The sequence below is a fragment of the Phocoena sinus genome, chromosome 8, assembly GCF_008692025.1.
Source record: "Phocoena sinus isolate mPhoSin1 chromosome 8, mPhoSin1.pri, whole genome shotgun sequence".
Lineage (NCBI taxonomy): Eukaryota > Metazoa > Chordata > Mammalia > Artiodactyla > Phocoenidae > Phocoena > Phocoena sinus.
The window spans coordinates 60,361,496-60,388,962 of record NC_045770.1 but is presented as its reverse complement, the minus strand read 5'-3'; the positions used below and the strand labels follow the sequence as shown (position 1 = coordinate 60,388,962).

The 27,467-nt window shown below is 37.5% G+C and overlaps 1 protein-coding gene and 1 non-coding gene across 11 annotated transcripts in view; one reads left to right on the top strand and one right to left on the bottom strand.

Annotated features, from left to right (window-relative positions):
• The window catches only part of NUP98 (nucleoporin 98 and 96 precursor), a 101,034-nt gene that overhangs the window by 23,809 nt on the left and 49,758 nt on the right, over positions 1-27,467 (top strand). For 5 of the 10 annotated variants that reach the window (XM_032639461.1, XM_032639462.1, XM_032639459.1 and 2 more), the window contains 6 exons: positions 2,596-2,733; positions 4,899-5,037; positions 11,167-11,259; positions 15,827-15,967; positions 21,998-22,131; positions 25,287-25,474. In XM_032639461.1, the coding sequence (XP_032495352.1) occupies positions 2,596-2,733; positions 4,899-5,037; positions 11,167-11,259; positions 15,827-15,967; positions 21,998-22,131; positions 25,287-25,474 (833 nt within the window). The remainder of the gene's footprint in view (positions 1-2,595; positions 2,734-4,898; positions 5,038-11,166; positions 11,260-15,826; positions 15,968-21,997; positions 22,132-25,286; positions 25,475-27,467) is intronic. The other 5 variants (XM_032639460.1, XM_032639464.1, XM_032639463.1 and 2 more) reach the window with 5 other exon arrangements.
• On the bottom strand, positions 17,865-17,936 carry TRNAE-CUC. Its single transcript has one exon. It is a non-coding gene; the product is annotated as a tRNA-Glu (tRNA).

Genomic DNA, 27,467 nt, shown 5'->3' with positions numbered 1-27,467 from the left:
CTGTAGAGTATAGGAGAAAATATTTATAAACTACTGGCTCTATTTCAGAAGGTTCTTTCAGCTCATTCCCTTAAGTGGAATCAGGCAAAGAAGTTTAGTTCATTAAAATAAATAAGAGAGAACTAGAGCCATGTTGGATAATTGCTACTTCTGTCCAGGTAGTAGAAGAGAAAGTCCTTATAGTCATGAGCAGTTTATTTCTAGGGACTGTTTTAGGGAAGTATAAAATTAAAGGTAAATTTGAGGTATGATTTATTGATTAGAATCCTTGGGATATACCTGGTTTTAAAATTAGAGATACTTTGCCTGATTAAAAAATAAAAAGTACAGGTAGACGCAAAAATCTTCAAAATACTGGCAAATTGAATTCAACAACATGTAAAAAGGATTATACACTGTGACCAAGTGGGATTTATCCTAGGAAGGTTGGTTCAACATATTTTCATATTAATGTAATAAACCATAAAATAGAATAAAGTACAAAAGCCATATTGTCACCTCAGTAGGTAGAGAAAAGACATTTGATAACCTTTCGTAATAAAAACACTCACAAAGGAATAGAAGGGAGCTCAGAATAGCCAGAACAGTCTTGAAAGAAAAGAAAGCTGGAGTGATGAAGTGATGAAGACAGTGTAATACTGGCATAAGGCTAGACGTATAAAATCGGGACTGGAATTGCGAGTCCAGAAACAAGTCCTCATGGTTAATTGATTTTCAACAAGAGTACTAAAACAGTTCACTACGGAGAGAATCTTTCAACAAAGAGTGCTGGGATAATGGTTTTCCACGTGCAAAAGCACGAGGTTGGACCTTTTCTTTATACAATTGTGGTAACTATAAAAGCTTAAAATGGATCAAATGTAAGAGCTAAAACTATAAAACTCATAGAAGAAAAGGAATTAGGCAATGATCTGTTAGATAGTACACCAAAAGCAAAAGCAGCAAAAGGGAAAAATAGATAGGGCTTCTTCAAAGTTAAAAACTTTGGTGGGTCAAAGGGGGTACCATCAAGAAAACAAAAAGAATACCTGCAAATTGGAGAAAATATTTTCTAGTCATATATCTCACAAAGGACTTGTGTCCAAACAATTAAGAACTCTTATAATTGAATAATAAGACAGACCATTAAAAAATGGGCCGAATACTTGAATAGACATTTTTCCAAAGAAGATAAATGACTAATAAGCACATGAAAAGGTACTCAATGTCAGTAGGCATCAGGGAAACTGCATTTCAAAACCACAGTGAGATATCACTTCATATCCACACTAGGAAGTCTATAAACAAAAAGAGAGACAGTGATAATGAATGTTTTCAAGAATTTGGAGAAATTGGAACCCTCATGCATTGCTATTTGGAATATAAAATAGTGCAGCCACTTTGGAAAAATTTGGCAATGCCTCAAAATGCTAAATGTAGAGTTAACATATGACCCAGCAGTTGCACACCTTGGTATTTCCCCCAAGAGAAATGAAAACACAAGAACTTGTATACAACTGATCATAATAACTAAAAGGTGGAAACAACCCAAATGTCCATCAGTGATGAATGGATAAATGAATGCGGTATATCCATACAGTGGACTATTATTCAGCCATTAAAATGGAATGAAGTACTGATACATGCTACAACATGGAGAGGCCTTTTAAACATGCTAAGTGAAAGAAGCCATTCACAAAAGACCACGTTTTGTATGATTCCACTCATATGAAATGTTCAGAATGGACAAATCTATGGGAACAGAAAGTAGATTAGTGGTTGGTTGCCTAGGAATGGGGAGTGACTGCTAATGGGTCCAGGGTTTCTTTTTAGAGTGATCAAAATTTTCTGAATTTAGAGTGGGGATGGTTGCATAGCACTGAACATAGAAAAACCCCACTGAATAGTCCACTTTAAATAGGTAAACTTTATGGTATGTGAATTATATCTCAATAAAGCTGTTTAAAACACTACATTGAATTCTCAATTCAACTATAGCCCATTAATGCAATATTTTTCTTTTGTTGACTAATGCATAAAAAAATCTTTAAACATTGGATGATACAAACTTTGCTTATTTGAAATTGTGTAGTTTATCATAACAAATGAAGACTTAACATTACACTACTGCCTTTGTTCAGATTAATTTTATTATTTTCAGCTGATTATTTTCAGTTATTTGATTCAAAGTCCATTCCCCAGCTCAGTATTAATACGTTCTTTTGGCATAACTCTGAAAATGAAGCACCCTGTCATGGCATTTTGTTTTCAGTGTGGCAACCCTGTTATCTCTTAGAGCACAAGAGTTAGTATAAAGTCTTTATAGCTGTCCAGGACTGTGTTGCTCATCAGGCTTAGATACAGATAAGAAGTTCTGGTCCTGCCACTTAGGGGCTGTGACATCTTGGGCAAGTTTTTAACTGCTCTGAGCCTTATTTTCTTTCGGAAAACGGCCCTGCGTTTCAGAGTTGTTGTGAAGAAAAGAAATGTTCTATGTATTTAGCATAATGTCTGTCACATAAACTTAAAAAAATGGCAACTATTATTAATAATCTAAGACTTTTAAAGACAACTGACTATTGTAGGTTTTCTTGTAATCTAGACTACCTTTTACAGGGTTTATTTGGAGTAACCCAAGCCTCACAGCCGGGAGGTCTTTTTGGGACAGCTACAAACACCAGCACTGGGACAGCATTTGGAACGGGAACAGGTCTCTTTGGGCAGACCAGTACTGGATTTGGTGCTGTTGGTTCGGTAGGTTTTTGCAGTTGACTGTAACTTGAAGATGTGTATAAATCTGTTAAAGGAATTTCTAAGAAAAATCTGTCTTTTGGGAATTCCCTGGTGGTCCAGTGGTTAATACTCAGTGCTTTCACTGCTATGGGCCTGGGTTCAAGCCCTGATCAAGGAACTAAGATCCTATAAGCCACGCAACACAGCCAAAAAAATAAATAAATTAAAAAAAAAGAAAAATAGGGCTTCCCTGGTGGCGCAGTGGTTGAGAGTCCGCCTGCCAATGCAGGGGATGCGGGTTCGTGCCCCAGTCCCGGAGGATCCCACATGCTGCGGAGCGGCTGGGCCCGTGAGCCATGGCCGCTGAGCCTGCGCGTCCGGAGCCTGTGCTCCGCAACGGGAGAGGCCACAACAGTGAGAGGCCTGCGTACTGCAAAAAAAAAAAAAAATAATAAGAAAAAAGAATGCTGAATTAAAAAAAAAAGAGAAGTCTGTCTTCAAGTATTTTTTTGGGTTATAGTGTATGATTTGATACTGATAGTAACTGAAAGCTATTTGGTAACTTAAAAATAGGCAACTTATAATAGGTTTATTTTCAAAAAGTAAGTTCTTTTTAAAACTTGTTTGTTTCAATACTTATGTGGAGTTTACTTCTTTTAGTAAAATTTCGCTCCAGTTGGTTAAATTGTTGAGTTTAAGTTGAGGTGCTTTTGCTCTTAAAATCAGGGTTGTTTTTTTTTTTCTTTTTAAAATAAATAAATAAATAAATATTTATTTATTTTATTTATGGCTGTGTTGGGCTTTTGCCGCTGCATGCGGGCTTTCTCTATTTGCAAGGAGAGGGGGCTACTCTTCGTTGTGGTACACAGGCTTCTCATTGTGGTGGCTTCTCGTTGCGGAGCACGGGCTCTAGGCATGTGAGCGTCAGTAGTTGTGGCACGCAGGCTTCAGTAGTTGTGGCTTGTGGGCTCTAGAGCACAGGCTCAGTAGTTGTGGCGCACAGGCTTCGTTGCTTCGCAGCATGTAGGATCTTCCTGGCCCAGGGCTCAAACCCACATCCCCTGCACTGGCAGTCAGATTCTTAACCACTATGCCACCAGGGAAGCCCCAAATCAGGTAATTTTAAATTCCTATTTCTAACTTCTATTTTGGGTGATAAGTTAGTATCGTATTTGTTAATTAAGTATTTTTGGTGGTGATCAAGTTGTTAAAATTGTTGGTATTCTGAAGGTCTTCATGCCACTGGAGGCTTAACTGAATTTTTTTCCTTGTTAAGTCATTTAAGTAAAAAATTACTATATAGGAATACACTTGATCTAAAAAACAATAGTAAATACCACTTAGAGAAACTATATGTCTATTATGTACGCATTATAACAAGCTTTGAACTTCAGTTTAAAAAAAAAAAGGAAAAGTCCCCAAATCATGTGGTTGTTTTCATGGAGATTGAAATCTATTCTTATTTGAGGTGAGAAATTGAGAAAATTATCTAATGCTTCAGAAAGTTATTTTTTAACAACTTTATTGGGCTATAATCCATTTGCCATGCAATTCACCCTTTTAAAGTTTAAAATTCAGCGGTTTTTAGCATATTCACAGATTGTGCAGCTATCACCATAGTCAATTTTAGAACATATTTGTCACCCTAAAAAGAAACGTCATCCCCATTAATAATCACTTCTCATTTCCCCCAAGTCACTTCAGGCCTGCTGTCTATGGATTTACCTATTCTGGACATTTCATATAAATGGAGTCACATCTTTTGTGACTGACTTCTTTTACTTAGCATAATGTTTTGAAGTTTCATCCATGTTGTAGCATGTTTAAACTTTTTACTGTAACTCTTTCTACTGGCACGTTAAATACATGATAACGTTTCTGTTACCAGGTAAAAAATATTTGATTGACTTGTTGTTGTTGTTTTCTTTGTCTCACTGAAATATTATGTTTGATGAAGTGTTACCATTAACTTCTCAAGCCAGGAGCATTATGTCTTGTTAATCTTGCTCAGATTAGTATGTTTTTCTGATAGTTATTCATCCTTCTTTATACCTTTTTTATAAAAATTGTGATATCTTCTCTCCCTTACCACACACCCAATCCAGTGTACCTAAGGTAACCTCTGTTTCCTGTTTGGAGTGTATCTTTATACTACTTAATATTTTCCTGTGTTGTGTTCTTTTTAGACCCTGTTTGGCAATAACAAGCTTACTACATTTGGAACCAGCACAACCAGTGCTCCTTCGTTTGGTACAACCAGTGGCGGGCTCTTTGGTAACAAACCAACCCTGACTTTAGGAACCAATACAAACACTTCCAATTTTGGTACATATAAAAAGCAGGTTTGACTCTCTTAAAGTTATACTGACTATACCACACATTCTCCTGATTCATATTATTGGGAATATTTTAAAATTCTCAGGTAAGCTGTGGCTTGATATGAGGTTCCAGAGGGAAAGGTTTGAAATCAAGGACTTGGGTTGAGGTGCCTGGAAGAGATGTATATAAATTGCCTTAACTAATTTATATTCTCTTGACTCCCTGCTTTGGATAAAATGGGGCATTCAGCACATGCAATAGCAGTACTGTGCAGAATGTTGGTTCTCTAATGGAGGTAGATTTTTTTCAAAATAAGGAAACATTTTCTTTGGATTACCTCACCAATAATTGAGAAACAATAAGTGAAACACATTTGCTTGAGATAACACATTCTGTTAGGCCAGGTTTCAAGCAGGGAAGTAGTAAACAGATGAGATTAGATGATTCTTTTTTTGAACTTTCTGTTGTTGTTTTGTGTTTTTTTGATATTTAATGATTCTCATTGGAAGTTGAAGCCTCTCTGATTTGGGGGACTGTTCATTAGTTTTCCTATAGCTGTGTGTATTTTTGAATACATGTTCATTGGAAGAAATTTGGAAAATATATGTAAGATTGAATAACAGAAAAACAAACCTTATACTGCTTTCCAGAGATATGCTGGAAAATATTAAATTCGTTTAATAGAAACATTATTTCTGTTATTTTAACTGTCTTTTATAACTACCTAATTAAGTTTTCAAACAAATTCAACGTATTTTGAGATAAATCATATATGAAAAGTTCATTTCATTACCAAGGGAAATAGTGGTTGAAATATTTGTTTTAAGGATTTCATGTGCCAGATGCAACATTAGGTTCTGGATATCTAGTGGGAGATGAGTACAAACATATGGCCATTTGCCATAAGTCAGCAGTTACAGTTTTTCAGTGAGTTTTTTTTTTTTTTAATAAATTTATTTAATTTATTTTTGGCTGAGTTGGGTCTTTGTTGCTGCGCACGGGCTTTCTCTAGTTGTGGCAAGCGGGGGCTACTCTTCCTTGCGGTGCATGGGCTTCTCGTGGTGGCTTCTCATGTTGTGGAGCGTGGTCTCTAGGCGTGCGGGCTTCAGTAGTTGAGGCTCACGGGCTCTAGAGCACAGGCTCAGTAGTTGTGGCACAGGGGCTTAGTTGCTCCGTGGCATGTGGGATCTTCCTGGACCAGGGCTCAAACCCATGTCCCCTGCATTGGCAGGCGGATTCTTAACTGCTGTGCCACCAGGGAAGCCCTTCAGTGAGTTTTTTAATGATCGTGTACTGGAGAAAGAGGCTACATTAAGCATCCATTGGAAACTTATATGTGTTCATGGAAATACGAACTATGTGAAGGAGATAGATAGGTCCTTGTCAGGTACCAATTCCTAAATTAATGTTTTGATTTGAGTTTTATAACCCCTTTTGTTGGGTTCATTCATTCCTAGTAATGATTATCAGTCTATCATTCTACCTGTAATTCTTTTTCGCTGTGCTCGATGAAAGAATGGTTTTGAGGCAGTAGACTTGGTTAGCATGGATATCAAATTTTGTGTATTTGTTTCTTATCTATGAAGTAAGATGGGAAAGATACTTAAGGGTTAAATCAGTGTTTTTCAGCCTTTTTTTTTTTTTTTTTTTGCGTTATGCGGGCCTCTCACTGTTGCAGCCTCTCCCGCCGCGGAGCACAGGCTCCGGACGCGCAGGCTCAGCGGCCATGGCTCACATGGCTCATGGACCCAGCCGCTCCGCGGCATGTGGGATCCTCCCGGACCGGGGCACGAACCCACGTCCCCTTCATCAGCAGGCGGACTCTCAACCACTGCGCCACCAGGGAAGCCCTTTTTTTTTTTTTTAAATCACTGTCACTCCCTCTTCCCCAGAGAGACTTTGTAGACCTTTTTCCTCTTAAAAATTATCTTCTGGGCTTCCCTGGTGGCGCAGTGGTTGAGAGTCCGCCTGCCGATGCAGGGGTTCACAGGTTTGTGCCCCGGTCCGGGAAGATCCCACATGCCACAGAGGGGCTGGGCCCGTGAGCCATGGCCGCTGAGCCTGTGCGTCCAGAGCCTGTGCTCCACGATGGGAGGGGCCACAACAGTGGGAGGCCCGCATACTGCAAAAAAAAAAAAAAAAGGAAAAAAAATAAAATGCATGTTTTTTGATAGCATACTTCACGTTCAGAATTAAATATATTTTCTATCTGATAAGGTGCTTATGTAGGCTATTGATTTGAAAATGAAAACTCTCATCTTTATTTGATATGCCTCACTACTTATGTGCTGAATTTGAATTGTCCTTTTTTTTTTTAAATCCTTAATGTTGACCTAGTACCTGGCATAGACTAGGTGCTCACTAAAAGTTTATTAATGAATAAGTGGGGCCCTGAGAGGAAAGATTCCCTATACAAGTAGGGGTTGCAAGGTGGCAAATTTTGTTTTATTCTTGGGTGAACTTGTCATTCCATTAACCACCCCAGAGGGATCCAGGTCTAACTAAGACTTTCTTTGATGTTCCTGTTGTCTTGGGAAGCTATCAACTTTGGTGTTGTGGGCAGAGATGATCTTCTGATTTGGAAATAAGTCATATAACAAATCTGGAAATGGAATAAGGTTACCCAAAGATTTGGAGTATCATATCATTGTTGGTTGCACGTTACCCAGTATGGGATTATGTTTCATTATGATGGTGATTAATCCACAGAGTGAAAAGGTTCATCTACAATTGATGTTGCCACATCCTTAAGTAATTCTTTAGAGTCATCAGTTCATTTTCTTAGTAATTATTCCTAACGGACTAGTTTAAGGTTAAGTGAATGAATAGAATTGTTTCAGGAGAGAAATTACAAGCAGGATGTCAGCACTTGTGAGCAACAGTTTAAAGAGGTTGAAGATCTTTTGGGTATTGATAAGATGGTACTTGGTAATAAATTATTGGTTCCTCATGCTACATGGTTAAGGGGACAGTTTAGCTCTTTGTGTACATAGACATCTGATATTTTAAGCGTTTTTTTTTTTAATTGAGATATAATTGACATGTAACATATTTCAGATGTATTGGGTGGGCCAAAAAGTTCGTTTTTCGTAAGATGGCTCTAATAGCACTTAGTTGTCTAACTTCATTTGAAACAATTTTGTTAGATTGTATGTGACAGCATGCATTTGAAAAAAGACTTATCAAAATTGGTGAATTTTTGTGTAGCCATTTTAACATTGAAGATGGAAGAGAACAACATTTTCGGCATATTATGCTTTATTATTTCAAGAAAGGTAAAAATGCAACTGAAACGCACAAAAACATTTGTGCAGCGTATGGAGAAGGTGCTGTGACTGAAAAATGTGTCAAAAGTGGTTCGCAAAGTTTCATGCTGGAGATTTCTCACTGGACAATGCTCCACGGTTGGGTAGACCAGTTGAAGTTGATAGCAATCAAATTGGAACAATAATTGAGAACAGTAAACGTTAAACCACGTGGGAGACAGCCGACATACTCAAAATACCAAAATCGAGCTTTGAAAATCACTTGCACCAGCTTGGTTATGTTCATTGCTTTGATGTTTGAGTTCCACATAAGTTAAACGAAAGAAACCTTCTTGACCGTATTTCCACATGTGATTCTCTACTGAAACGTAATGAAAACATCGCGTTTTTAAAACAAATTGTGATGGGCGATGAAAAGTGGATACTGTACAACAATGTGGAACGGAAGAGATCGTGGGGCAAGTGAAATGAACCACCACCAACCACACCAAAGGCCGGTCTTCATCCAGAGAAGGTGATGTTGTATATATGGTGGGATTGGAAGGGAATCCTCTATTATGAGCTCCTTCTGGAAAACCAAACAATTAATTCCAATAAGCACTGCTCCCAGTTAGACCAACTGAAAGCGGCACTTGATGAAAAGCGTCCAGAATTAGTCAACAGAAAATGCATCATCTTCCATCAGGATAACGCAAGACCACGTGTTTCTTTGATGACCAAGCGAAAACTGTTAAAGCTTGGCTGGGAAGTTCTGACTCATCCACCATATTCACCAGACATTGTACCTTCAGATTTCCATTTATTTCGGTCTTTACAAAATTCTATTAATGGAAAAAAATTTCAATTCCCTGGAAGACTGTAAAAGGCACCTGGAACAGTTCTTTGCTCAAAAAGATAAAAAGTTTTGGGAAGATAGAATTATGAAGTGGGCTGAAAAATGTCAGAAGGTAGTGGAACAAAAGGGTGAATATGTTGTTCAGTAAAGTTCTTGGTAAAAATGAAAAATGTATCTTTTATTTTTACTTTAAAAACTGAAGGCACTTTTTGGCCCACCCAATACAGTGTAATGGTCCAATATTTGTATATATTGTGAGATGATTACCACAATAAGTCTAAGTAACGTCTGTCATCATATATAGATAGAAAGTTTTTTTTCTCGCTTACCCCTATGTTTCCTTCTAGGAGTTTTATGATTTTAGATCTTATATTCAAGTCTGTAATCCATTTTGTTTATGTTGTAAGATAATGGTCCAGTTTTATTCTTTTACATGTGGTTGTCCAGTTTTCCCAGCACCATTTATTGAAGACGGTCCATTCTCCATTGTATATTCTTGGATCCTTTGTCATAAATTATTGACTGTTAATTAATTAATTGTTCTTAATTTTACTTTAAAGTTGTTTTGAAATAACAGAGTTGATAAACTTTTGTCAGTAAGAATCTGTGGAAATGTGTGGTATAAACAGTGTAAGTTGGGACTTACTTCCCTCCTGTGGGTTTGAGGTAGTTCACTAGTATCTTGTTTTCTGTTGTTTATGGGGTTGGAAGATCCTTTTTGGTTAAATTTTAACTCAGAAAGACAACATCTCCAAGTACATTTTCTGGGTTTTTTGTTTTTTTATCTTTAAAGAAAATTGATTGTGCTTGAGTGGGCAGTACTCCATTTTTGTGGCCATAGCTGTTAGAAAAATTGAAGAAAAGACTTAATGTATGAATTAAATGTATTGAAAGTAAGTCAGGTTACTTGCTTAGATTTTTAAATGACATTAGAAATATGTTTTCAAACTGTATAATTCTTTAACTTTTGTTCTTTACATTTTTCATTCAGATATAAATTCAAATATTGGCATGACAAAGTATAATCTTAGTTGGTGACACTGACATATATTCCAAGACACTTTCTTTATTCTGTTATGTTGAACTTGTTCACCTCCATGATACCTTTTTAAAAGACTTCAGGTGTACCACAAACAGGATTTGCTGGCCAGTGATTGGGGTTTTTTTCCTCTTATCAAAAGAGATTAATGATATGTTCATTATCATTTGTTGATATTTAGCTCCAAAAGGAGTACAGAAACTGTGCACACATCTGAACAAAAGAGAAATAATAGCAGTAATGTGATGTGTAGGTGTCTTTGTGGGGAGACTTGTGGATTTTAGAGGGGAATCACAGGATTTTCTCTAAATGTTGGGTCATAGTGAAAGAGGATGGTTTGTTCAACTCTCCATCATCTCCGATAATGAAACAATTCAATTCAAGAAAGGTTATTCATAGATTATCTTCTCTTTTTAACGTCAGCTAGCTGAGTCCTCGAATGCTTCTATGAGCTGATTGAGTCTGACTCCATTAAAGCTCCTCATGTGTGATCAGCCACACATTACTATTCATACAAGGTCCATCTGTTCAAAACAAAAGCTGCTATAGAGATTTTTATAGGTAATCTTCTCTTAGCAAGAACCTTTAGGTTCAGTGAAGTGTCTTTGTTGACTGTCTTATTTTTTAGTGAAAGTTTGGGGGGATTAATTTTTCTTCTACTAATTAAACATGAAACATAGAATGGAGGCTTTGAGTATTACGAAGGGAATGTTCCCCAAGCTCAAGCACAATCACTTTGCTTTAATATTGGGTATTATCCTATATTGAATTGATATTTCAAGTCTAAAATATAATTAAGTAAATAGGAAGACTGTGGGATCTGTTTATACTTACTTAAACTTAAAAATTAAATTAGCCTACCATTTAGGATTTCTAAATATCAAAAAATGAAGGGATGCAAAACTTAGGGTCAGACTGCTTTGTTTGAAATTCCCTTGTACAGGACATTGAGAGTTGTGTTAATGTACAGTCCACTCATTCTTTTGTCCTTCTAGGGTTTGGCACAAATACCAGTGGGAATAGTATTTTTGGAAGTAAACCAGGACCTGGAACTCTGGGAGCCGGGCTTGGTGCAGGATTTGGAACAGGTAAGGAACTGTACCGTAAGATTTAGGAAGTGATACAACTAAATCTAATTGCTGCAACTTAAGACCTCTGTTTGATCATATACATGGAAATAAGAGGCCTAGATTTTCATTTTCACAAATGGATTTAGAAAACATTCCCATATGCTTTACCAGATTTTAAAATGCTGGCACATTTATCTTAGAGGCTGTCTGTTCCTTTTGTACAAAATGTCCTCTGATAGTCCTGGTGTGCCTGGGATTTTCAGTACTTAATGTGTTATGTCAGAAGATACACATATTTTGAATTTTGGTCAGTCTTGCCAATTTTTAATTTGCCTTCCAAAAAGAATGCCAGTTTGCATTTTTGCTCATATTTTATAGAAGTGCCCATTTTTTCATACCCTTTCCATATTGTTGGGCTTCTTCATCTTTGTGTGCCTGATAGTGGAAGTTGGTATGTTCTGATTTACACTTCACTGATTACCGGTGAAGGATACCCTTGTGTACGTTTACTGGACATTTGAATCTTTCAGTTCTCTATTCATAATCATTGTTGATCATTGTTTCTTTATTTTTGAGAACGTTTTATATATTGTGGATGTTAACTCTTTTGGGTTGTATGGTAAACTTCTTGAGCCTTTGAGCTTACTCAAATTCTACTACATATATTTTGCAAGAAATAAAAACTAAAAAGCTGTAGTTTTTTGTACAATGTGATCCTTAAACTTAAGCAGAATATAACATCTGACATCATGTTCTCTTCTAATCCCAGAAGGAAAATTAACTTTGGTGTGGTCTTTTTCAAGGTAGTTTGATGCTAGACAGCTTATGAACCATAAACCTAAGCTGGGATAAGATGCTGCTCTAATGTCTGTTACCAGATATTTCCACTAAGTCTTTGTTTATCATTTAATTTTGTTTGTGATATCTTAATGTACAAGTTTTATTTTTATGTGGTCAAAGTTGTCATTCTCTCCTCTTTGGCTTCTGGGTCTTGCAGATTACGATTAGCAACGCTTTATTTCTGTAGTCTAAGATTATAAAGTCGTCTATAACTTTTTTCCTGATGCTGTTGTCTTCTGTTCTACAATAATGTAATACCTCAACCTCTTTATTTATTTGAATATATTCGGTTTTCCTTGAACAGTTGTACCTCACAGACGAGGAATCTCATTTTCACTGCTGTTATATAATCCTAATTCATGCTTTGCCCATATAAACTAAAAGCCAAATAAAATTAATAAAGAATTTTACACCCCCACCTTAGCAGCAATAGATCATGTAGGGAAACGAGAATTATGAATCACTGAGTATACACTATTGAAATTCTTTGGTGGTCACGTCTGCTAAAGCAGACTTTTGGCTCTGAGAGGAATGTGTCTGGAGACTATCAGATATAAATACCCACATTAATGAATTCTGCATTTCATGGTATCACAATTAGGATAACATTGTAGCTTTGGACTGTGTTTTAGGGGGTCATTAGCTAAGTGGGTATTCCTGTGTAGATAGCTTCTTGTTTTGAATGAGAGAGATTCAAACTCATACCTCAACAGTAGTACATTTTCATGTAACATAGGCCTTTGGGTACTTCGTGAGTAGTCGACTGTAGAAACCTTAAGTGTACAAATACATAAACTTTTTGTACACCTAGATTTAAGTGACCAATCTTAGTGTAAAATGTTTTATATTATCCTTTGGTGTATGATTAAATCATGGGTGCATCAGTTTCTTGTTTCACACAGGTATTAACTGTCATTAGCACTATCAATAGTATGCCATTTTCTTGGTAGTTACTTAGTAACAATACTAAGAAGTTTTAGTTCTTAAAGTTTTCCATGAAGCCATAAGTTTAAGGGTACATCTAGTAAAGTTTGTTACACTAAGATATACACAGAAAAACCTACCCAAAGCTAATAGGTACCATAGATAAAATTAAATTCTAACATTTATTAGAAAATCTCTAAGTATAACCATTTTTATTTATTCTTTGAGCATCCTTAGAGTTTTTAGGACCACTGTTACCATGGTGCCACCAGTATATCTTCCTTATGACTCCTACAACTACCTGTAAATATAACACAATTCATAAATTGACATTATTATACATCAGAATGTCCCTCAACTTGTGTAAGTCCTTTCACTAAGTATAAAAAGCCATTTGTACATAATATAAGACTGATCTGGATAAAATACATGTTTTTATTATTTTGTAGGTTATTGAAATATAGTGATTTTTAGACTGTTTCATGATTCTTCCTTCAGGGCTAATGCAAATACACACCATCCAGAACAGAAATTTTTATCCATTTTATATATTCAGGTTTCATCTAAGCCTTTTGTTTAGGGGTGGTAAGGAGGTTTTGTTCTCTGGGAGAAAAAAGAAGAATCCTGAAATTTTTACTGTAAACCATGTTCTTTAAGGGAGTAATATAGGGACTTCCCTGGGGGTGCAGTGGTTAAGAATCCGCCTGCCAACGCAGGGGACATGGGTTCGAGCCCTGGTCTGGGAAGATCCCACATGCCGCGGAGCAGCTAAGCCCGTGCGCCACAACTATGGAGCCTGTGCTCTAGAGCCCACGTGCCACAACTACTGAAGCCCGCGTGCCTAGAGCCTGTGCTCCACGACAAGAGGAGACACTGTAATGAGAAGCCCGCGCACTGCAACGAAGAGTAGCCGCCACTTGCCACAACTAGAGAAAGCCCATGCGCAGCAATGAAGACCCATGTAGCCAAAAATAAATAAACAAATTTTTTCAAAAAGGAAGTAATATGGGCTTCCCTGGTGGTGCAGTGGTTGAGAGTCCGCCTGCCGATGCAGGGGATGCGGGTTCGTGCCCCGGTCCGGGAGGATTCCGCATGCTGCAGAGCGGCTGGGCCCGTGAGCCGTGGCCACTGAGCCTGTGCATCCGGAGCCTGTGCTCCGCAACGGGAGAGGCCACAACAGTGAGAGGCCCACGTACCACAAAAAAAAAAAAAAGGGAGTAATATAATTTTAGTTTTTCTTGGAATTTTCACCAGTTTCTAATGGGTTGGAACTTTAAAAGAAGTCTTATTCCCTGTTTCAAAGCTGGGTTTTTTAAGGTGAAATAATCCCATTGCTATATTGTTATTATTATTAGTGAGAGTTGGACAGTTAAGGAATGCTTTGTTCATTTAGGAGTCATCCTCATTAATTTATATTGTATGCATTCTCTGAGTGTAAACTTCCTATCCTTTTTTGGGGGTTGCAATCTCAAGACAGTTTCCATTCGATATTTTTGACCTCCAAGTATTATATGTTTGAAGTGATTTTCCTGGTAAACCATATCTCTGTCAAGAAACATTTGTATGTTAAAAAGAACTTCAGGGCTTCCCTGGTGGTGCAGTGGTTGAGAGTCTGCCTGCCAATGCAAGGGACACACGGGTTCGTGCCCCGGTCTGGGAAGATCTCACATGCCGCGGAGCGGCTGGATCCGTGAGCCATGGCCGCTGAGCCTGCACATCCGGAGCCTGTGCCCCGCAATGGGAGAGGCCACAGCAGTGAGAGGCCCGCATACCACAAAAAAAAAAAAAAAAGAACTTCAGATCTTCCAAATTGCCATTAACTTTTTCTTTGGGGTGGGGGAGGGATGGAAAAATGTTTTTAATTTATGCCAATAACTTATCCTAAAAAAACTAAATTCTTCCCACTTTACACTTTAAAAATCATTGCCAACAGCACGGTCCATAAGCAAGATTCATTAAGCTTTAAAACATTACAGGTTTCTGCAGCGGCCTTCTCCCTGGTGAAGATAAGTTCTTATTCCATCCACAGATTTAGGCTGAAACTTGAATCTGTTTAGTAACCTCATCACAAGGCATTCAGCTTTTTATAAAACAAAAAAAAAATTGTCGGAAATAGTTTTCATGAGATGGTATACTTGAAAGTGTTACTTTTTGCTCTTCAAAGAAGATATATTGGATTTGGTTTTCTATAACCTGCATGTTAGTCAAAAAGGTGACGTTTTAATTGGTTCAATTGAGTATTTGATTTGCAGATATTGAAATTTAAGGAGAATTGACAATTTTGAAATTCTTTAGAAATCTGTTTTACTATAGAGTAGCAATTAAGAGCCCTGGTTGTATTGTCAGATGCATCGAGGTGTGAACTCTGGTTTCACCACTTACTACGTTTGTGACATTGAGCTAATTATTAAAGCCTCCATTTTCTCTTCTGTAAAATAGGGACAATAGTTCCTGCTTCAGGCTTGTGAAGGTTAAATGAGATGATAGTAGTTAATATTTAATGAATGTTAGTATCTACCAGACCTCTTCAATGCTTAATATGTGTTTATTTTAATCGTAGGATAAATATCTAAGCTATGTATTATTATCTCATGTTATAGTTGAGGAAGCTAAAGCACAGAGAGGTTAAGTATTTTGCCTATGATATATACGATGTACTCAACAGTTCTTGGCATATAGTTAGCATTTACTGTATTAGATTTTTTGTTGAAATGAGTGGTTATTATGAAGCTTCCAAATGTATTACGTTTTTAAGTAACACCTCTGGCGTAACATTCAAAGGATCTTCTGTGGCGCTTTTTCTTTCCTCTTGTCTCCATAGCTCTTGGTGCTGGACAAGCATCTTTATTTGGGAACAACCAACCTAAGATCGGAGGGCCTCTTGGTACAGGAGCCTTTGGGGCCCCTGGATTTAATACTACGACAGCCACTTTGGGCTTTGGAGCCCCCCAGGCCCCAGTAGGTAAGTGTCAGTCACTTTAGAAGCCTTTACTCAGTTTATTTCTTGCTAATACTTAACTTGCTGACTTGATTTTCCACCCCACCCTATCCCGTCCCTACCAAAGCGGTATATACACATAGGTCCTTAAATAATCATGTAGTGCAGAAGCACTTATAATAGGTCCTGGCCTTCCCCGCTTCCCCACTCCTAGGTTTACTCCCCCAAAGAAACCACTTTTGTACAGCTTTTAATTCATCTGGCATGTAAGTAAGTTTATATCTCTAAATGATGTGCTTATATTGCTGTGTTTTGCTTAAGTCTACATATATCAATATTTAACTTGTTAATGGTAGATGAGAATTTAGCTCAGTTATCAGCTCTGTTTTTTATTCACTTCTCCCAATATATCTGTTTACTAAATTCCCTAAGGTTAGGGGTTTTTTTTGTTGTTGTTGTAGCTAGATTTGAGGCATTTTAAAAAAATTAATTACTTATTTGGTTGTGCCAGGTCTTAGTTGCGGCTCATGGGCTCCTTAATTGCAGCTTGCTGGCTCCTTAGTTGTGGCATGCAAACTCTTAGTTGCAGCATGCATGTGAGATCTAGTTCCCTGACCAGGGATCGAACCCAGGCCCCCTGCATTGGGAGCACAGAGTCTTATCCACTGTGCCACCAGGAAAGTCCCCCACAAGTTTAGTTTTATCTATTAAAGTGTTTTTCATACTTCATTTGTTTGAATACCCCTTCCTAGTTTTTGTTATATCTGCCTGCCACCTTTGTTATTATTTCTTATTTAAAATTAACTTACTTTGTAACTTAAATATCTTTTTTTTAAAGAAAATTATGTTTTACCAAAAATAAAAAACTGATGTCACCTGGCAGATATAGAGTAACTGAGATGGATGGATGGATGGATGGATGGAAGGAAGGAAGGAAGGAAGGAGAGAAGGAAGGAGTGAGTCTCTGTACCATTAAATTCATCTCCTGTACTATCATGATCCATGTTTCACATTTTGAGAAGCCATGCAAATTTCCATGTCCTTACATACTTTGCAAATTTAAGCCATGTCCTTACATACTTTTTCTTATTCTGTCAACTAGGAGATAGTACTTCTTGAGTCCCCTTGGTCAAGTAAGGCTAATAGTGCTCTTCCTTACCCTTCTTTTTCTGTCATTTCTTTGCCCTTTTTATATTTTTGTGTTGATAAAGTACCTCTCCTAATAATTAGTGTCTTTTTTTCTTTGGGGAAAGCATAAAAGTTTCAAATGAGCATAGCATTTTATTATAACTGTGAAAATATTGCTACTTAACCAAGTAATCTTTTCTCATACAGCTTTTTCTTTGTCCTGGAACTTCTAATTTTTTTCCCTTGCATTACATTACCTGCCCATATCACCTTCTTAACATTAGTCCAAATTCTTAAGGGTAGTATTAGAATTCTTTTATCCTGGATACCTCATTCTTTGATCTCTCTGTCCTCCTGTAGCAGTATGAACTCTGATTACTCCCTAGGCCTTCAGCATTGCTCTAGTATATTCCCTTCACGTCTACTCAGTGGGGACTGCTATGTCCTGGATATAGGGTTTTCCTCTATTTCCTAAATTTTCTGGAATGTGTCTTCAAGTAACATGGATATGAAAGGTAAACTTACAGTTCTGAAAACATCTTCATTTGTTCCACACACTTTAATGTTATGGAATTCTGGTGTAAAAATAATTCACCCTCAGAACTTTGATGATACTTCTTGGATTAACCATCTCTGATAAGAAGTCTAATGCCTTTCTGATTCTTGAGACTTGTTCCCCCCAGGCTCACAACCATTTAGGATTGTCCCTTTGTTCTGAAATTTCGGTGATTTGCTTAGACCTTTTCTGTCTTTTTTCTTTTTCGGCCACGCCATGAGGCATGCAGCATCTTAGTTCCCTGACCAGGGATTGAACCTGGGCCCCAGCAGTGAGAGCGCCGAGTCCTAACCACTGGACCACCAGGGAATTCCTAGACCTTTTCTGTCTTAACATTTGATTTTTTTCACCCATGTTTCTACTTTCTAGAAGTTTTTTTTTAATTGTCTTCTGAATCATCCTTTTGGATTTTTTTTAAATTGTCTTTCTCATTCTCTGGAAGTTCCTTTTTTTAAGCATCCAGTTCTTAGATGCAGCTTTTTTCTTGAAACTGAATTTAATTGGCATTAAAATTTTTTTAGCATTCTTCTGTTCCTTAAATCTTCAGGATTATTTTTGTGTTTTTTTTGTTTTATTTTTGTTTTGATCCTACTCTTTAATACTCAGTGATGCTTTACAGTCATATTTAAGAATAAAATAAAAATCTCACTGGCAACTTGTGTATCTGGGTAGAGCATTTTCATCAGTAGATTTCATTTGATAAGTAGCCCAGGGACCAGCTATTAGCCAAGGGTCCTCTAAATGTTAGAATATCACATTCTTAGCTCTGGGATGATACAGGTCCCCTTGTTAACTTGATTTCATCAGAGGAACTCTCTCTGATATTTTGACTTATCTGTTGAGCATCAGGGATTAGGAGGATGACAGGGTATAGTAGTTGTTGTGTATATATGCTTTGCATTGGTTCTTCTCTCCTTCTACAGTCTCAGTTCATCAAATTTAGTCTTCTTGAATCTCTCAGCTTTCTGTGCTTCAGGCAGATAGTCCCTCCTTTTGGCTGTAATCCCCTTTGAGTGTACTCCAAGGTATGGTTTACTCTCTCCTGCTTGTCCACTTCTTTCTTCTAGGCATTTGTTATATTTTCTCATCTGTTCATTTACTACCTTCCTATTCTTTGTCATTGTGGGCTGTGTAGATATTTTAATTTGTTTTATCCATAGCTTTAAATTAGGTCTTTGGAGCTAGCAGAGGTGAATTAGAACTCTAATTTCTCTGTGAAAATTAGAATCAGTTTTATCATAAAATTATATTCAAATTTTATTTGTTTTCCTTAGTTTTGATTTTAGTAGGAGGTAGCATAAATACCATAACCTGCTATTTACATAGATAGCTTTTGAATGGTTTTTAATAATCCATCTTTTCCCAAAGCCAATAAAAAGTTCCTGACATGAATTTGATATTACAGTTATATACAGTAGTGTTTCTGCTCATTTAAATGTAGTTGTATTGATTTAGAATGTACATCTTTGCATCACAGGGTCTTAGTTATAAGGTGCTTTAGAGCTTGTGGGAGTCCGTTACTTAAAAGCCTTGGCTATGGTGGCTTTCTTACAGGTTAGTCCAGTCCATTGTTTTGTTCAGGTTGGTTAGAAACCAAAACCTGCCTTTATAGAATTTCCACCCGGTGGTTCTACTTCTATCTCCTAAAGCCAAGCAAAATCAGTCTCCTACAATTTCTTGTGGTAACCTATTGCCTTTCTTTCAGATAAAGTATCAGTTTCTTCTGGTCTCAGAAGACTTGATTTTTATACCTTTTTTCTATCTCTTTAATCATTTGGTTATGATATGGTTTTTCAGTATGTTTTCAGATTATTATGACCAGAACTGAATATAACACCAGTAAATGATAGCTTAACTAGCGCTTATGCTTGCTTATTCTCTTATTTTTGCTAACTTATCAGCTCTCTTTTCTGTATTTTATTTGAAATAATTCAGTTAACAGAGAAAATTTCATATTTAAACATACAGAAATAAAGACATCCTCACACACTTTCCTAATTACGTATGTTTGAATTTGTTGAGGAAGTTTTTATTTGAGCATACCCAGGAGGAGTGACCTATACTTGTTATATGGTGGGATCAGCTAGTGCTGGTCAGTGTTTTTCTTTTAATTTATTTATTTATTTGGCTGTGTTGGGTCTTAGTTGCTGCGTGGGGGCTTCTCTATAGTTGTGGCGTGCGGGTTTTTCTCTCTCTAGTTGTGGTGTGTGGGCTCCAGGGTGCGTGGGCTCAGTGGTTTGCGGCACGCAGGCTCTCTGGTTGAGGCACGCGAGCTCAGTAGTTGTGGTGCGCAGGCTTAGTTGCCCTGCGGCATGTGGGATCTTGGTTTCCCGCCCAGGGAGTGAACCTGCATCCCCTGCATTAGAAGGCAGATTCTTTACCACTGGACCACCAGGGAAATCCCTGATCAGTGTTTTTTTAATGTATAATTGGCTGTCAGGTAACAAACTGACTAGTGAATATCAGAGTTCATTAAAAATATCCAGGGTTTTTTTAGTCTTATTGAATAGTCCACAGAACAACATTATGTTATTGGGTGGCTACTTTTCTGTATTTTTTTCTCACCAGTAGTCTTAAATTGGATTTAGGAACTTTCTGAATACAGATGCTTTACTATATGATCATTAAATTGACATCTTCTCTGGGTTTCACAATCCTGAGCAAATTTGTACCCTCTCCTAAAATATCAACATACAGTGTTTTAGTATTTAGTGAATACATCCAGTGTTAAGAATGCTTACTTTGACTACAGTGGATCTACCCCTTTTCATTAATTTTATTTTAACTGTTTTGAGTTTGTTGTTGATGCTGCTATTGTCTCTCCACTCCCCCACCCCCTACTCTGCTCCATTGTATTAAATTTTTCAAAATTTTTTGTTTGTGGCACTTCTTTTCTGTGGATTATCCCAGCCGCTCTGCAGCATGCGGGATCTTCCCGGACCGGGGCATGAACCCATGTCCCTGCATCGGCAGGCGAACTCTCAAGCACTGTGCCACCAGGGAAGCCCTGATATGATTTTTTTACCAGTTTTTTTTTTTTTTTAATATTTATCTTGTGAAGAGGTTTCTTCATCAGTCAGGGTACAGTGCACATTTTTTTGTTGCTGTTTTCTTTTTACTGTGTACAATTGTAGATCATTGTTCCTGTCTGATGACGTTTGTTCTTGCACTTTTTTTTTTCTCTATTTCTTTATTTTATTTCTTTCTTTATTTTTTTGGCTGTGTTGGGTCTTCGTTGCTGTGCACAGTCTTTCTCTGGTTGCAGCGAGCGGGGGCTACTCTTCTTTGCTGTGCACGGGTTCTCATTGTGGTGGCTTCTCTTGTTGCAGAGCATGGACTCTAGGCGCGCAGGCTTCAGTAGTCACAGCACACAGACTCAGTAGTTGTGGCTTGTGGGCTCTAGAGCGCAGGCTCAGTAGTTGTGGCTCATGGGCTTAGTTGCTCCGTGGCATATGGTATCTTCCTGGACCAGGGCTCAAACCCGTGTCCCTTGCATTGGCAGGCAGATTCTTAACCACTACGCCACCAGGGAAGCCCTGTTCTTACACTTTGAAAGAAAATGGGGTGATCTTTTTTTCCTTTCAATTTTTACTTAAATGTAATATGAATATCAAATGCAAATAGTAAATATAAGGATGCCTTAACAGCCATTTTCATTTGCTACCCTCTTCCTCTATATTCTCAGTATATTTAATATTTTTTATTCTGGAATTTTTTACTTATTAAATTAAATCAAAGATACTTTATTTCCACATTGTCATTTTTAACAACTACTTAATCCACCATGTTGATGAATCATGATTTTTACAACTGTTAATGTTGGACGTAGGTTGTTTCCAAGTCTTGACCATTACAGATAACGTTCAGTGAACACTTACAAATATGTCTTTATTTTCCTTCTAGTTTGATTAAGTCCTTGGGTTAGATTTTTATGATTAAAATTAGGTTAAAAAATATAAAAACATTACTTGCTCTGTGTACTGTCATATTGTTTCTTTTAGACATTAAACCAATTTGCAGTGTTTCTAGAAGTCAGACTGATCCCTTTTTATATAGCTATGCCATTGATAGATAATGAGGTAGATATAAAATTTCTTCACGGTTTTTTAGGTTTACATTTCTTTGATTGTTGGCAATAATGAACACCTAAGTAAAATTTTATGTGTGTTGTCTCTTATGAAGTGCTCCACATATCTTCGACCTTTTAGATTATTTGATTGTTGATTTTCTTCACAGTTTGCTCCTTTGCTCTCAACCAGTAATGCCACTGAGTGAGTCTGAACATTTTGAAGAGAATCTCAAGTTCTCTTGATTTAAGGCACTGGGTCCTTGGACTGACATCTTGCTTTTTCTTTTCTTTTTTTAAAAAGCTTTGACAGATCCAAATGCTTCTGCTGCCCAGCAGGCTGTTCTCCAACAGCACATCAATAGTCTGACATACTCACCTTTTGGAGACTCTCCTCTCTTTCGGAATCCCATGTCAGACCCTAAGAAGAAAGAAGAGGTAAGTTTAGGATGTTTGTATAAAATCTGTTCTCAGAGTAGGAGAAACTTAGGTGTAATTAAGCTTTTAAGACGCATTATTTACGCTTTTCACTAGGCCAGGGGGTAAATTATTTTTGTATCTGGAAGGCAGCATGACAGTGAAATAAGTGTTGAACTGGAAGTGAAGGCTGAGACTTTTCAACAGCCCTGATATGAGGCAGATATTATACTCATTTTATAGTTGAGCAAACTAAGGCTCACAGAGGCTGATTTCTCTAACATCATAATGTCTTAAGCGGCAAATCAAAATTCTTTTCTCCTGATTTCTACATAGCTTTGTCTTAATCTCTTAGGCTCTAGAAATGATCTTGTGCCACTGTGTTGTGGCATTAAAAGTAGTCTTTGGTCGGTTTAATCCTTTTTTACCACTTACAGTCTGTGAGATATTGGGCATCTCCTTTTGCCTTTCTGAAATGTGTTTCATCTGTAGAATGGGAATAGCAATTCTGTTCAGTGTTGAGAATTAGAGTAAGTTGCTCAGTATACAGAAATTATTATTTAGCCATTTATGTCTCACTAGTTACTGTGTTCAGCACTGAGGATACCTAATAAAAGTAAACAAAAATTTATTCTCTAAGAGCTTGCTATCTAGTGAGGAAGATCAGACCTGTACATGGTTAAATTTACTCAGCTTTAGTATAGTATATGCAGTAATAGATGAGCCCATCAACTGATGAATGGATAAACACAATATGTCTATTATAATGGAATATCATTCAGCCATAAAAAGGAATGAAGTGATGATCCATGCTACAACATGGATGAATCTTGAAAACATGCTAAGTCAAAGAAGCCAAACGCAAAGGCCACATGATCCTATTTATATAAAATGTGTAGAATAGGCATATCCATAGAGATAGAAAGTACATGCTTGCCAAGAGATAGAGGGGACTTCCCTGGTGGTCCAGTGGCTAAGACTCCACACTCCCTAGTGCTGGGGGCCCAGGTTTGATCCCCAGTCAGGGAACTAGATCCCACATGCTGTAAATAAAGATTCCACATGCTGCAACTAAAAAGGTCCCACATGCCACAACTAGGATCTGACACAGCCAAATAAATAAATAATAAAATAAATGAATGTTAAAAAAGAGAGAGAGATAAAGAGAGGAATTGGGAGGCACGGGATTTCTTTTTGGAATGAGGGAAATGTTCTGGAATTTAGTGGTTGGTGGTTGTACAGCCTTGTAAATATACTAAAACTCAACTGAATTAAATGCATTAAAATGGTGAATTTTATGTTAGTGAATTTCATGTTAATAAATATTTAAAAATATCACAGAGGGAAGAGCATAGATTCTTGGGTGAGTTTGATAAAGGTTTTCAGAAGAGGTAAGGTTTAACTCTTTTTGAGAACATATGTAGAAGTTGGTAGATCTAGGTTAAGACATTCCAAGCAAAGGCACAGAATTGTGAAAGATCACAAAAGAGATTTGAGAAGGTTTGTTGTTACTGAAGTGTAAACAGTCTGCATTGTGAAGAGAAGAATAAATTGACAGGTTTTATATTTTAGATATTGTTGTTTCAAGTGGTTATATAATCCCATGTATACTGTTTAGAAAAACAAATGTATAACATCCTAAAGATACTATGGAGACATAGTAAAGGTGCCATCAAAACCAACCTGAAGGGCTTCCCTGGTGGCACAGTGGTTGAGAGTCCGCCTGCTGATGCAGGGGACACGGGTTCGTGCCCTGGTCCGGGAAGATCCCACATGCCGTGGAGCAGCTGGGTCCGTGAGCCATGGCTGCTGGGCCTGCACGTCCGGAGCCTGTTGCTCCGCAACGGGAGAGGCCACAACAGTGAGAGAGGCCCGTGTACTGCAAAAAAAAAAAAAAAAAAAAACTAACCTGAAGACTAATTAATTTAGTTGTATGTCTCCTCCACTAACTTTTAATACCCTCAAAAATCAGGGAGAGTATTTGTATTATTATTTTAAATTTCTTTTTCTTTTCTTTCTTTCTTTTCTTTCCTTCTTTTCTTTTTCTTCCTTCCTTCCTTCCTTCCTTCCTTCCTTCCTTCCTTCCTTCCTTTCTTTCTTTCTTTTCTTTCCTTTCTTTCCTTTCTTTCCTTTCTTTCCTTTCTTTCCTCTCTTTCCTCTCTTTCCTCTCTTTCCTCTCTTTCCTCTCTTTCTTCGTTGCTGCACACCAGCTTTCTCTAGTTGCAGTGAGTGGGGGCTACTCTTCGTTGTGGTGCACAGTCTTCTCATTGCAGTGGCTTCTCTTGTTGCGGAGCATGGTCTCTAGGCACATGGGCTTCAGTAGTTGTGGCATTTGGGCTCAGTCGTTGTGGCTCACAGGCTCTAGAGCATAGGCTCAGTAGTTGTGGCACATGGGCTTAGTTGCTCCGCGGCATGTGGGATCTTCCTGGGCCAGGGCTCGAACCCGTGTCCCCTGCATTGGCAGGTGGATTCTTAACCATTACACCACCAGGGAAGTCCCAATGTATTATTTTTATTCTTAGTGTTTGACTCATGGTAATTATCAGCGTTTATTAAATGGTGGATAAATAAAGGCTAATATCTATCCATTTTTTCAAAGTGATGTAGATTGCATAAAAGTTGAATATTTATGGCTGTGTCTCAGTTTTTCTTGAAGGATAAGATTTTTGGTTTAATTGAAAAATAATTAGGCTTAGAATTATTTTGGTATTTTCTTAAAATTGAATGTAAATATTGTCATCTTTGTTTTAGAAAGCAAAACAACTGCAGGCTATTCTCTTTTGTAAGATGAAAAGAAATGCACAAGGTATATTAATATGTTAGTACATTTCAATTTACAAAGCACTTCAGATGCAGTATCTCAATTACATTTTGAAACAAGTCAGACAAACCCATTGAAATGGGGGCTGGGGAGATGAATGAAAATCAATTATAGAGAAATAAAGACAGTTACATTAGCATTCAGTTACAAAGCATTACTTTGTATGTAAGAATGCTAATTAGCATTCTTACATACAAAGTTGGGTGGGAAATCCTTGTGTTCTGAGAGCCAAGACTCCAAGAGGGATCTAGCAGGTGATGGCAGAGATGAGGTGTGAACTCTGGTCTTCTGATTTTTAAGGCCAGTATCATATTTGAGTTAAACTAGAACTGTCCTTGATTTTTTTGTTTTTCAGAGATTGAAACCGACAAATCCAGCAGCCCAGAAGGCTCTCACAACACCTACGCATTATAAACTGACACCCCGCCCTGCCACCAGAGTCCGACCGAAGGCTTTACAAACAACAGGCACAGCCAAGTCACACCTCTTCGATGGGCTAGATGACGATGAACCATCCTTAGCCAACGGAGCATTCATGCCCAAGTGAGTTTCTGTTAAATTAGATGTAAAATATTAATATAAACTAAGTGTAAAACTGTTTACTTAAATGTGCTACGAATGTTATATATACATTTTTTTCTTAATGTGATAAATGCAGAATATCATGAAGAAGAATAAAAATAACTCAGTCACTCCCAGAGATAATCATAGTTAACATGTTTTGGTTAACATCCTTCAAGTTTTGCCTATATCGTGTTATTTGGTTTTGTTTTTGATAAGCTAGTGCTAGTGCTTACATTGTTTTAAGCAGAAGACACTGTTTTCTTACAACTCAAATTGGCCAAACTAGTTAAGAAAAAATATATATACGTATACACACATTTGTTTTCATTCCTACACATATAGATATTAAATAATAAAATAATAACTAATTACATTGAAAATAAATTCAGGAAAGTATGTAGAAGAGTTGTTGGTAAACATTGAAAATTATACTTAAAGTATGCAAACATTCCTTATTAGAGTGTTAATATATATACATGGGGGAAAAAAACAAGAAAAATACATACCAAAGTGTCAACAGTAGTTAACTTCTGGAGATGTAATTTCAGGGCATTTCATTTCTAAGTTTATTTTTCTAGATGCATTGCTAAACACACACAGAGGCTTTTTTAAAATACCGAATACTTTTCTAATGAGAAAGGAAAGCTTTTTTTTTTTTAAAAGCTTTTGGGGGAAAAGTAGAAATTCATCTCTTATAGTTCTTAGTCTGTGAATGTTATAAAGTGTAAAAAATTATCATTCCTTTTTTTCTCTTAAAAGTATGTTGGACAGCTGCTTCAGAAAAGATGGAAAGTCCGATTTTATGCATTTCTTTAGAACATCACTGGATTATTTTGAAGGCAGGGACTGTGTATTATTCACGTTTATGTCCCCAGCATTTAGCAAATTGTTCGGCACAGAGTAAATAAAAAGGGCTTAGAGTCACCCTTTTTAGTCCAGTCATTAGATCAACAACTTTCAGGGCAATTTCACCAGGTCTTAGGATCTACAAATATGATACACAAATAGAGAGGATTGGAGTGGGAAAGCACACGTTTTGCTGTTAATATGGTATCCCCTTTCTGGCTTCTACTTCTGTGGTGTTGCTCTCAACAGTCTTTACTTGATGTATTGGAAGTACACGGTTTACCTGTCACTTTTCCTTGATTTACTTTCCTGGAAATGTGGCTTCCAGGAACCCCCGACTTTTCTAGTTTTGTTCCTACCTTACTGGTTGCTCCTTCTGTCTCCCTTGCTGGTTACTCTTCTTCCTGGCCTCTTAAAATTGGAGTGCCCCTAGGCTCAGTTCTTGATCACATTATCTTTACTCACTCCCAAAGTGATTTAATTTAATTCAAGACTTTTTTTTTTTTGCGGTACGCGCGCCTCTCACTGTGTGGCCTCTCCCATTGCGGAGCACAGGCTCCAGACGCGCAGGCCCAGCGGCCATGGCTCACGGGCCCGGCCGCGGCATGTGGGATCTTCCCGGACCGGGGCACGAACCCGTGTCCCCTGCATCGGCAGGCGGACTCTCAACCACTGCGCCACCAGGGAAGCCCCAATTCAAGACTTTTTGATCATCTGTAGTCTAATTCTCAAACTTTTATCTCCAGCCTGGACCTCTCTCGCAAACTCCAGACTCATATCCAATATCCAGCCCTACTCAACATCTCCACTTGCATGTCTAATAGACATTTATTTCAAAATTAACATGTCCAGAACTGAACTGATCTTCCACCTTAAAGCTGTTCCACCCAAAGCGTTTCCTGTTGCAGATAATTGCATTTCTATCACTCTAGTTGCTCAGGCCAAAAATTTTGGAATCATCATTGACTTTTTTCATACATCCCATATCTAAGCCATCAGCAAATCTTTGTTCTACCTTTAAAAGTTATCCAGAATCTGAAAAAAAAAAAAAAAAAAAAAGTTATCCAGAATCTGACCAATTCTTACCACCTTCACTGCTACTAATTACCTTGACCCAAGGCACCAT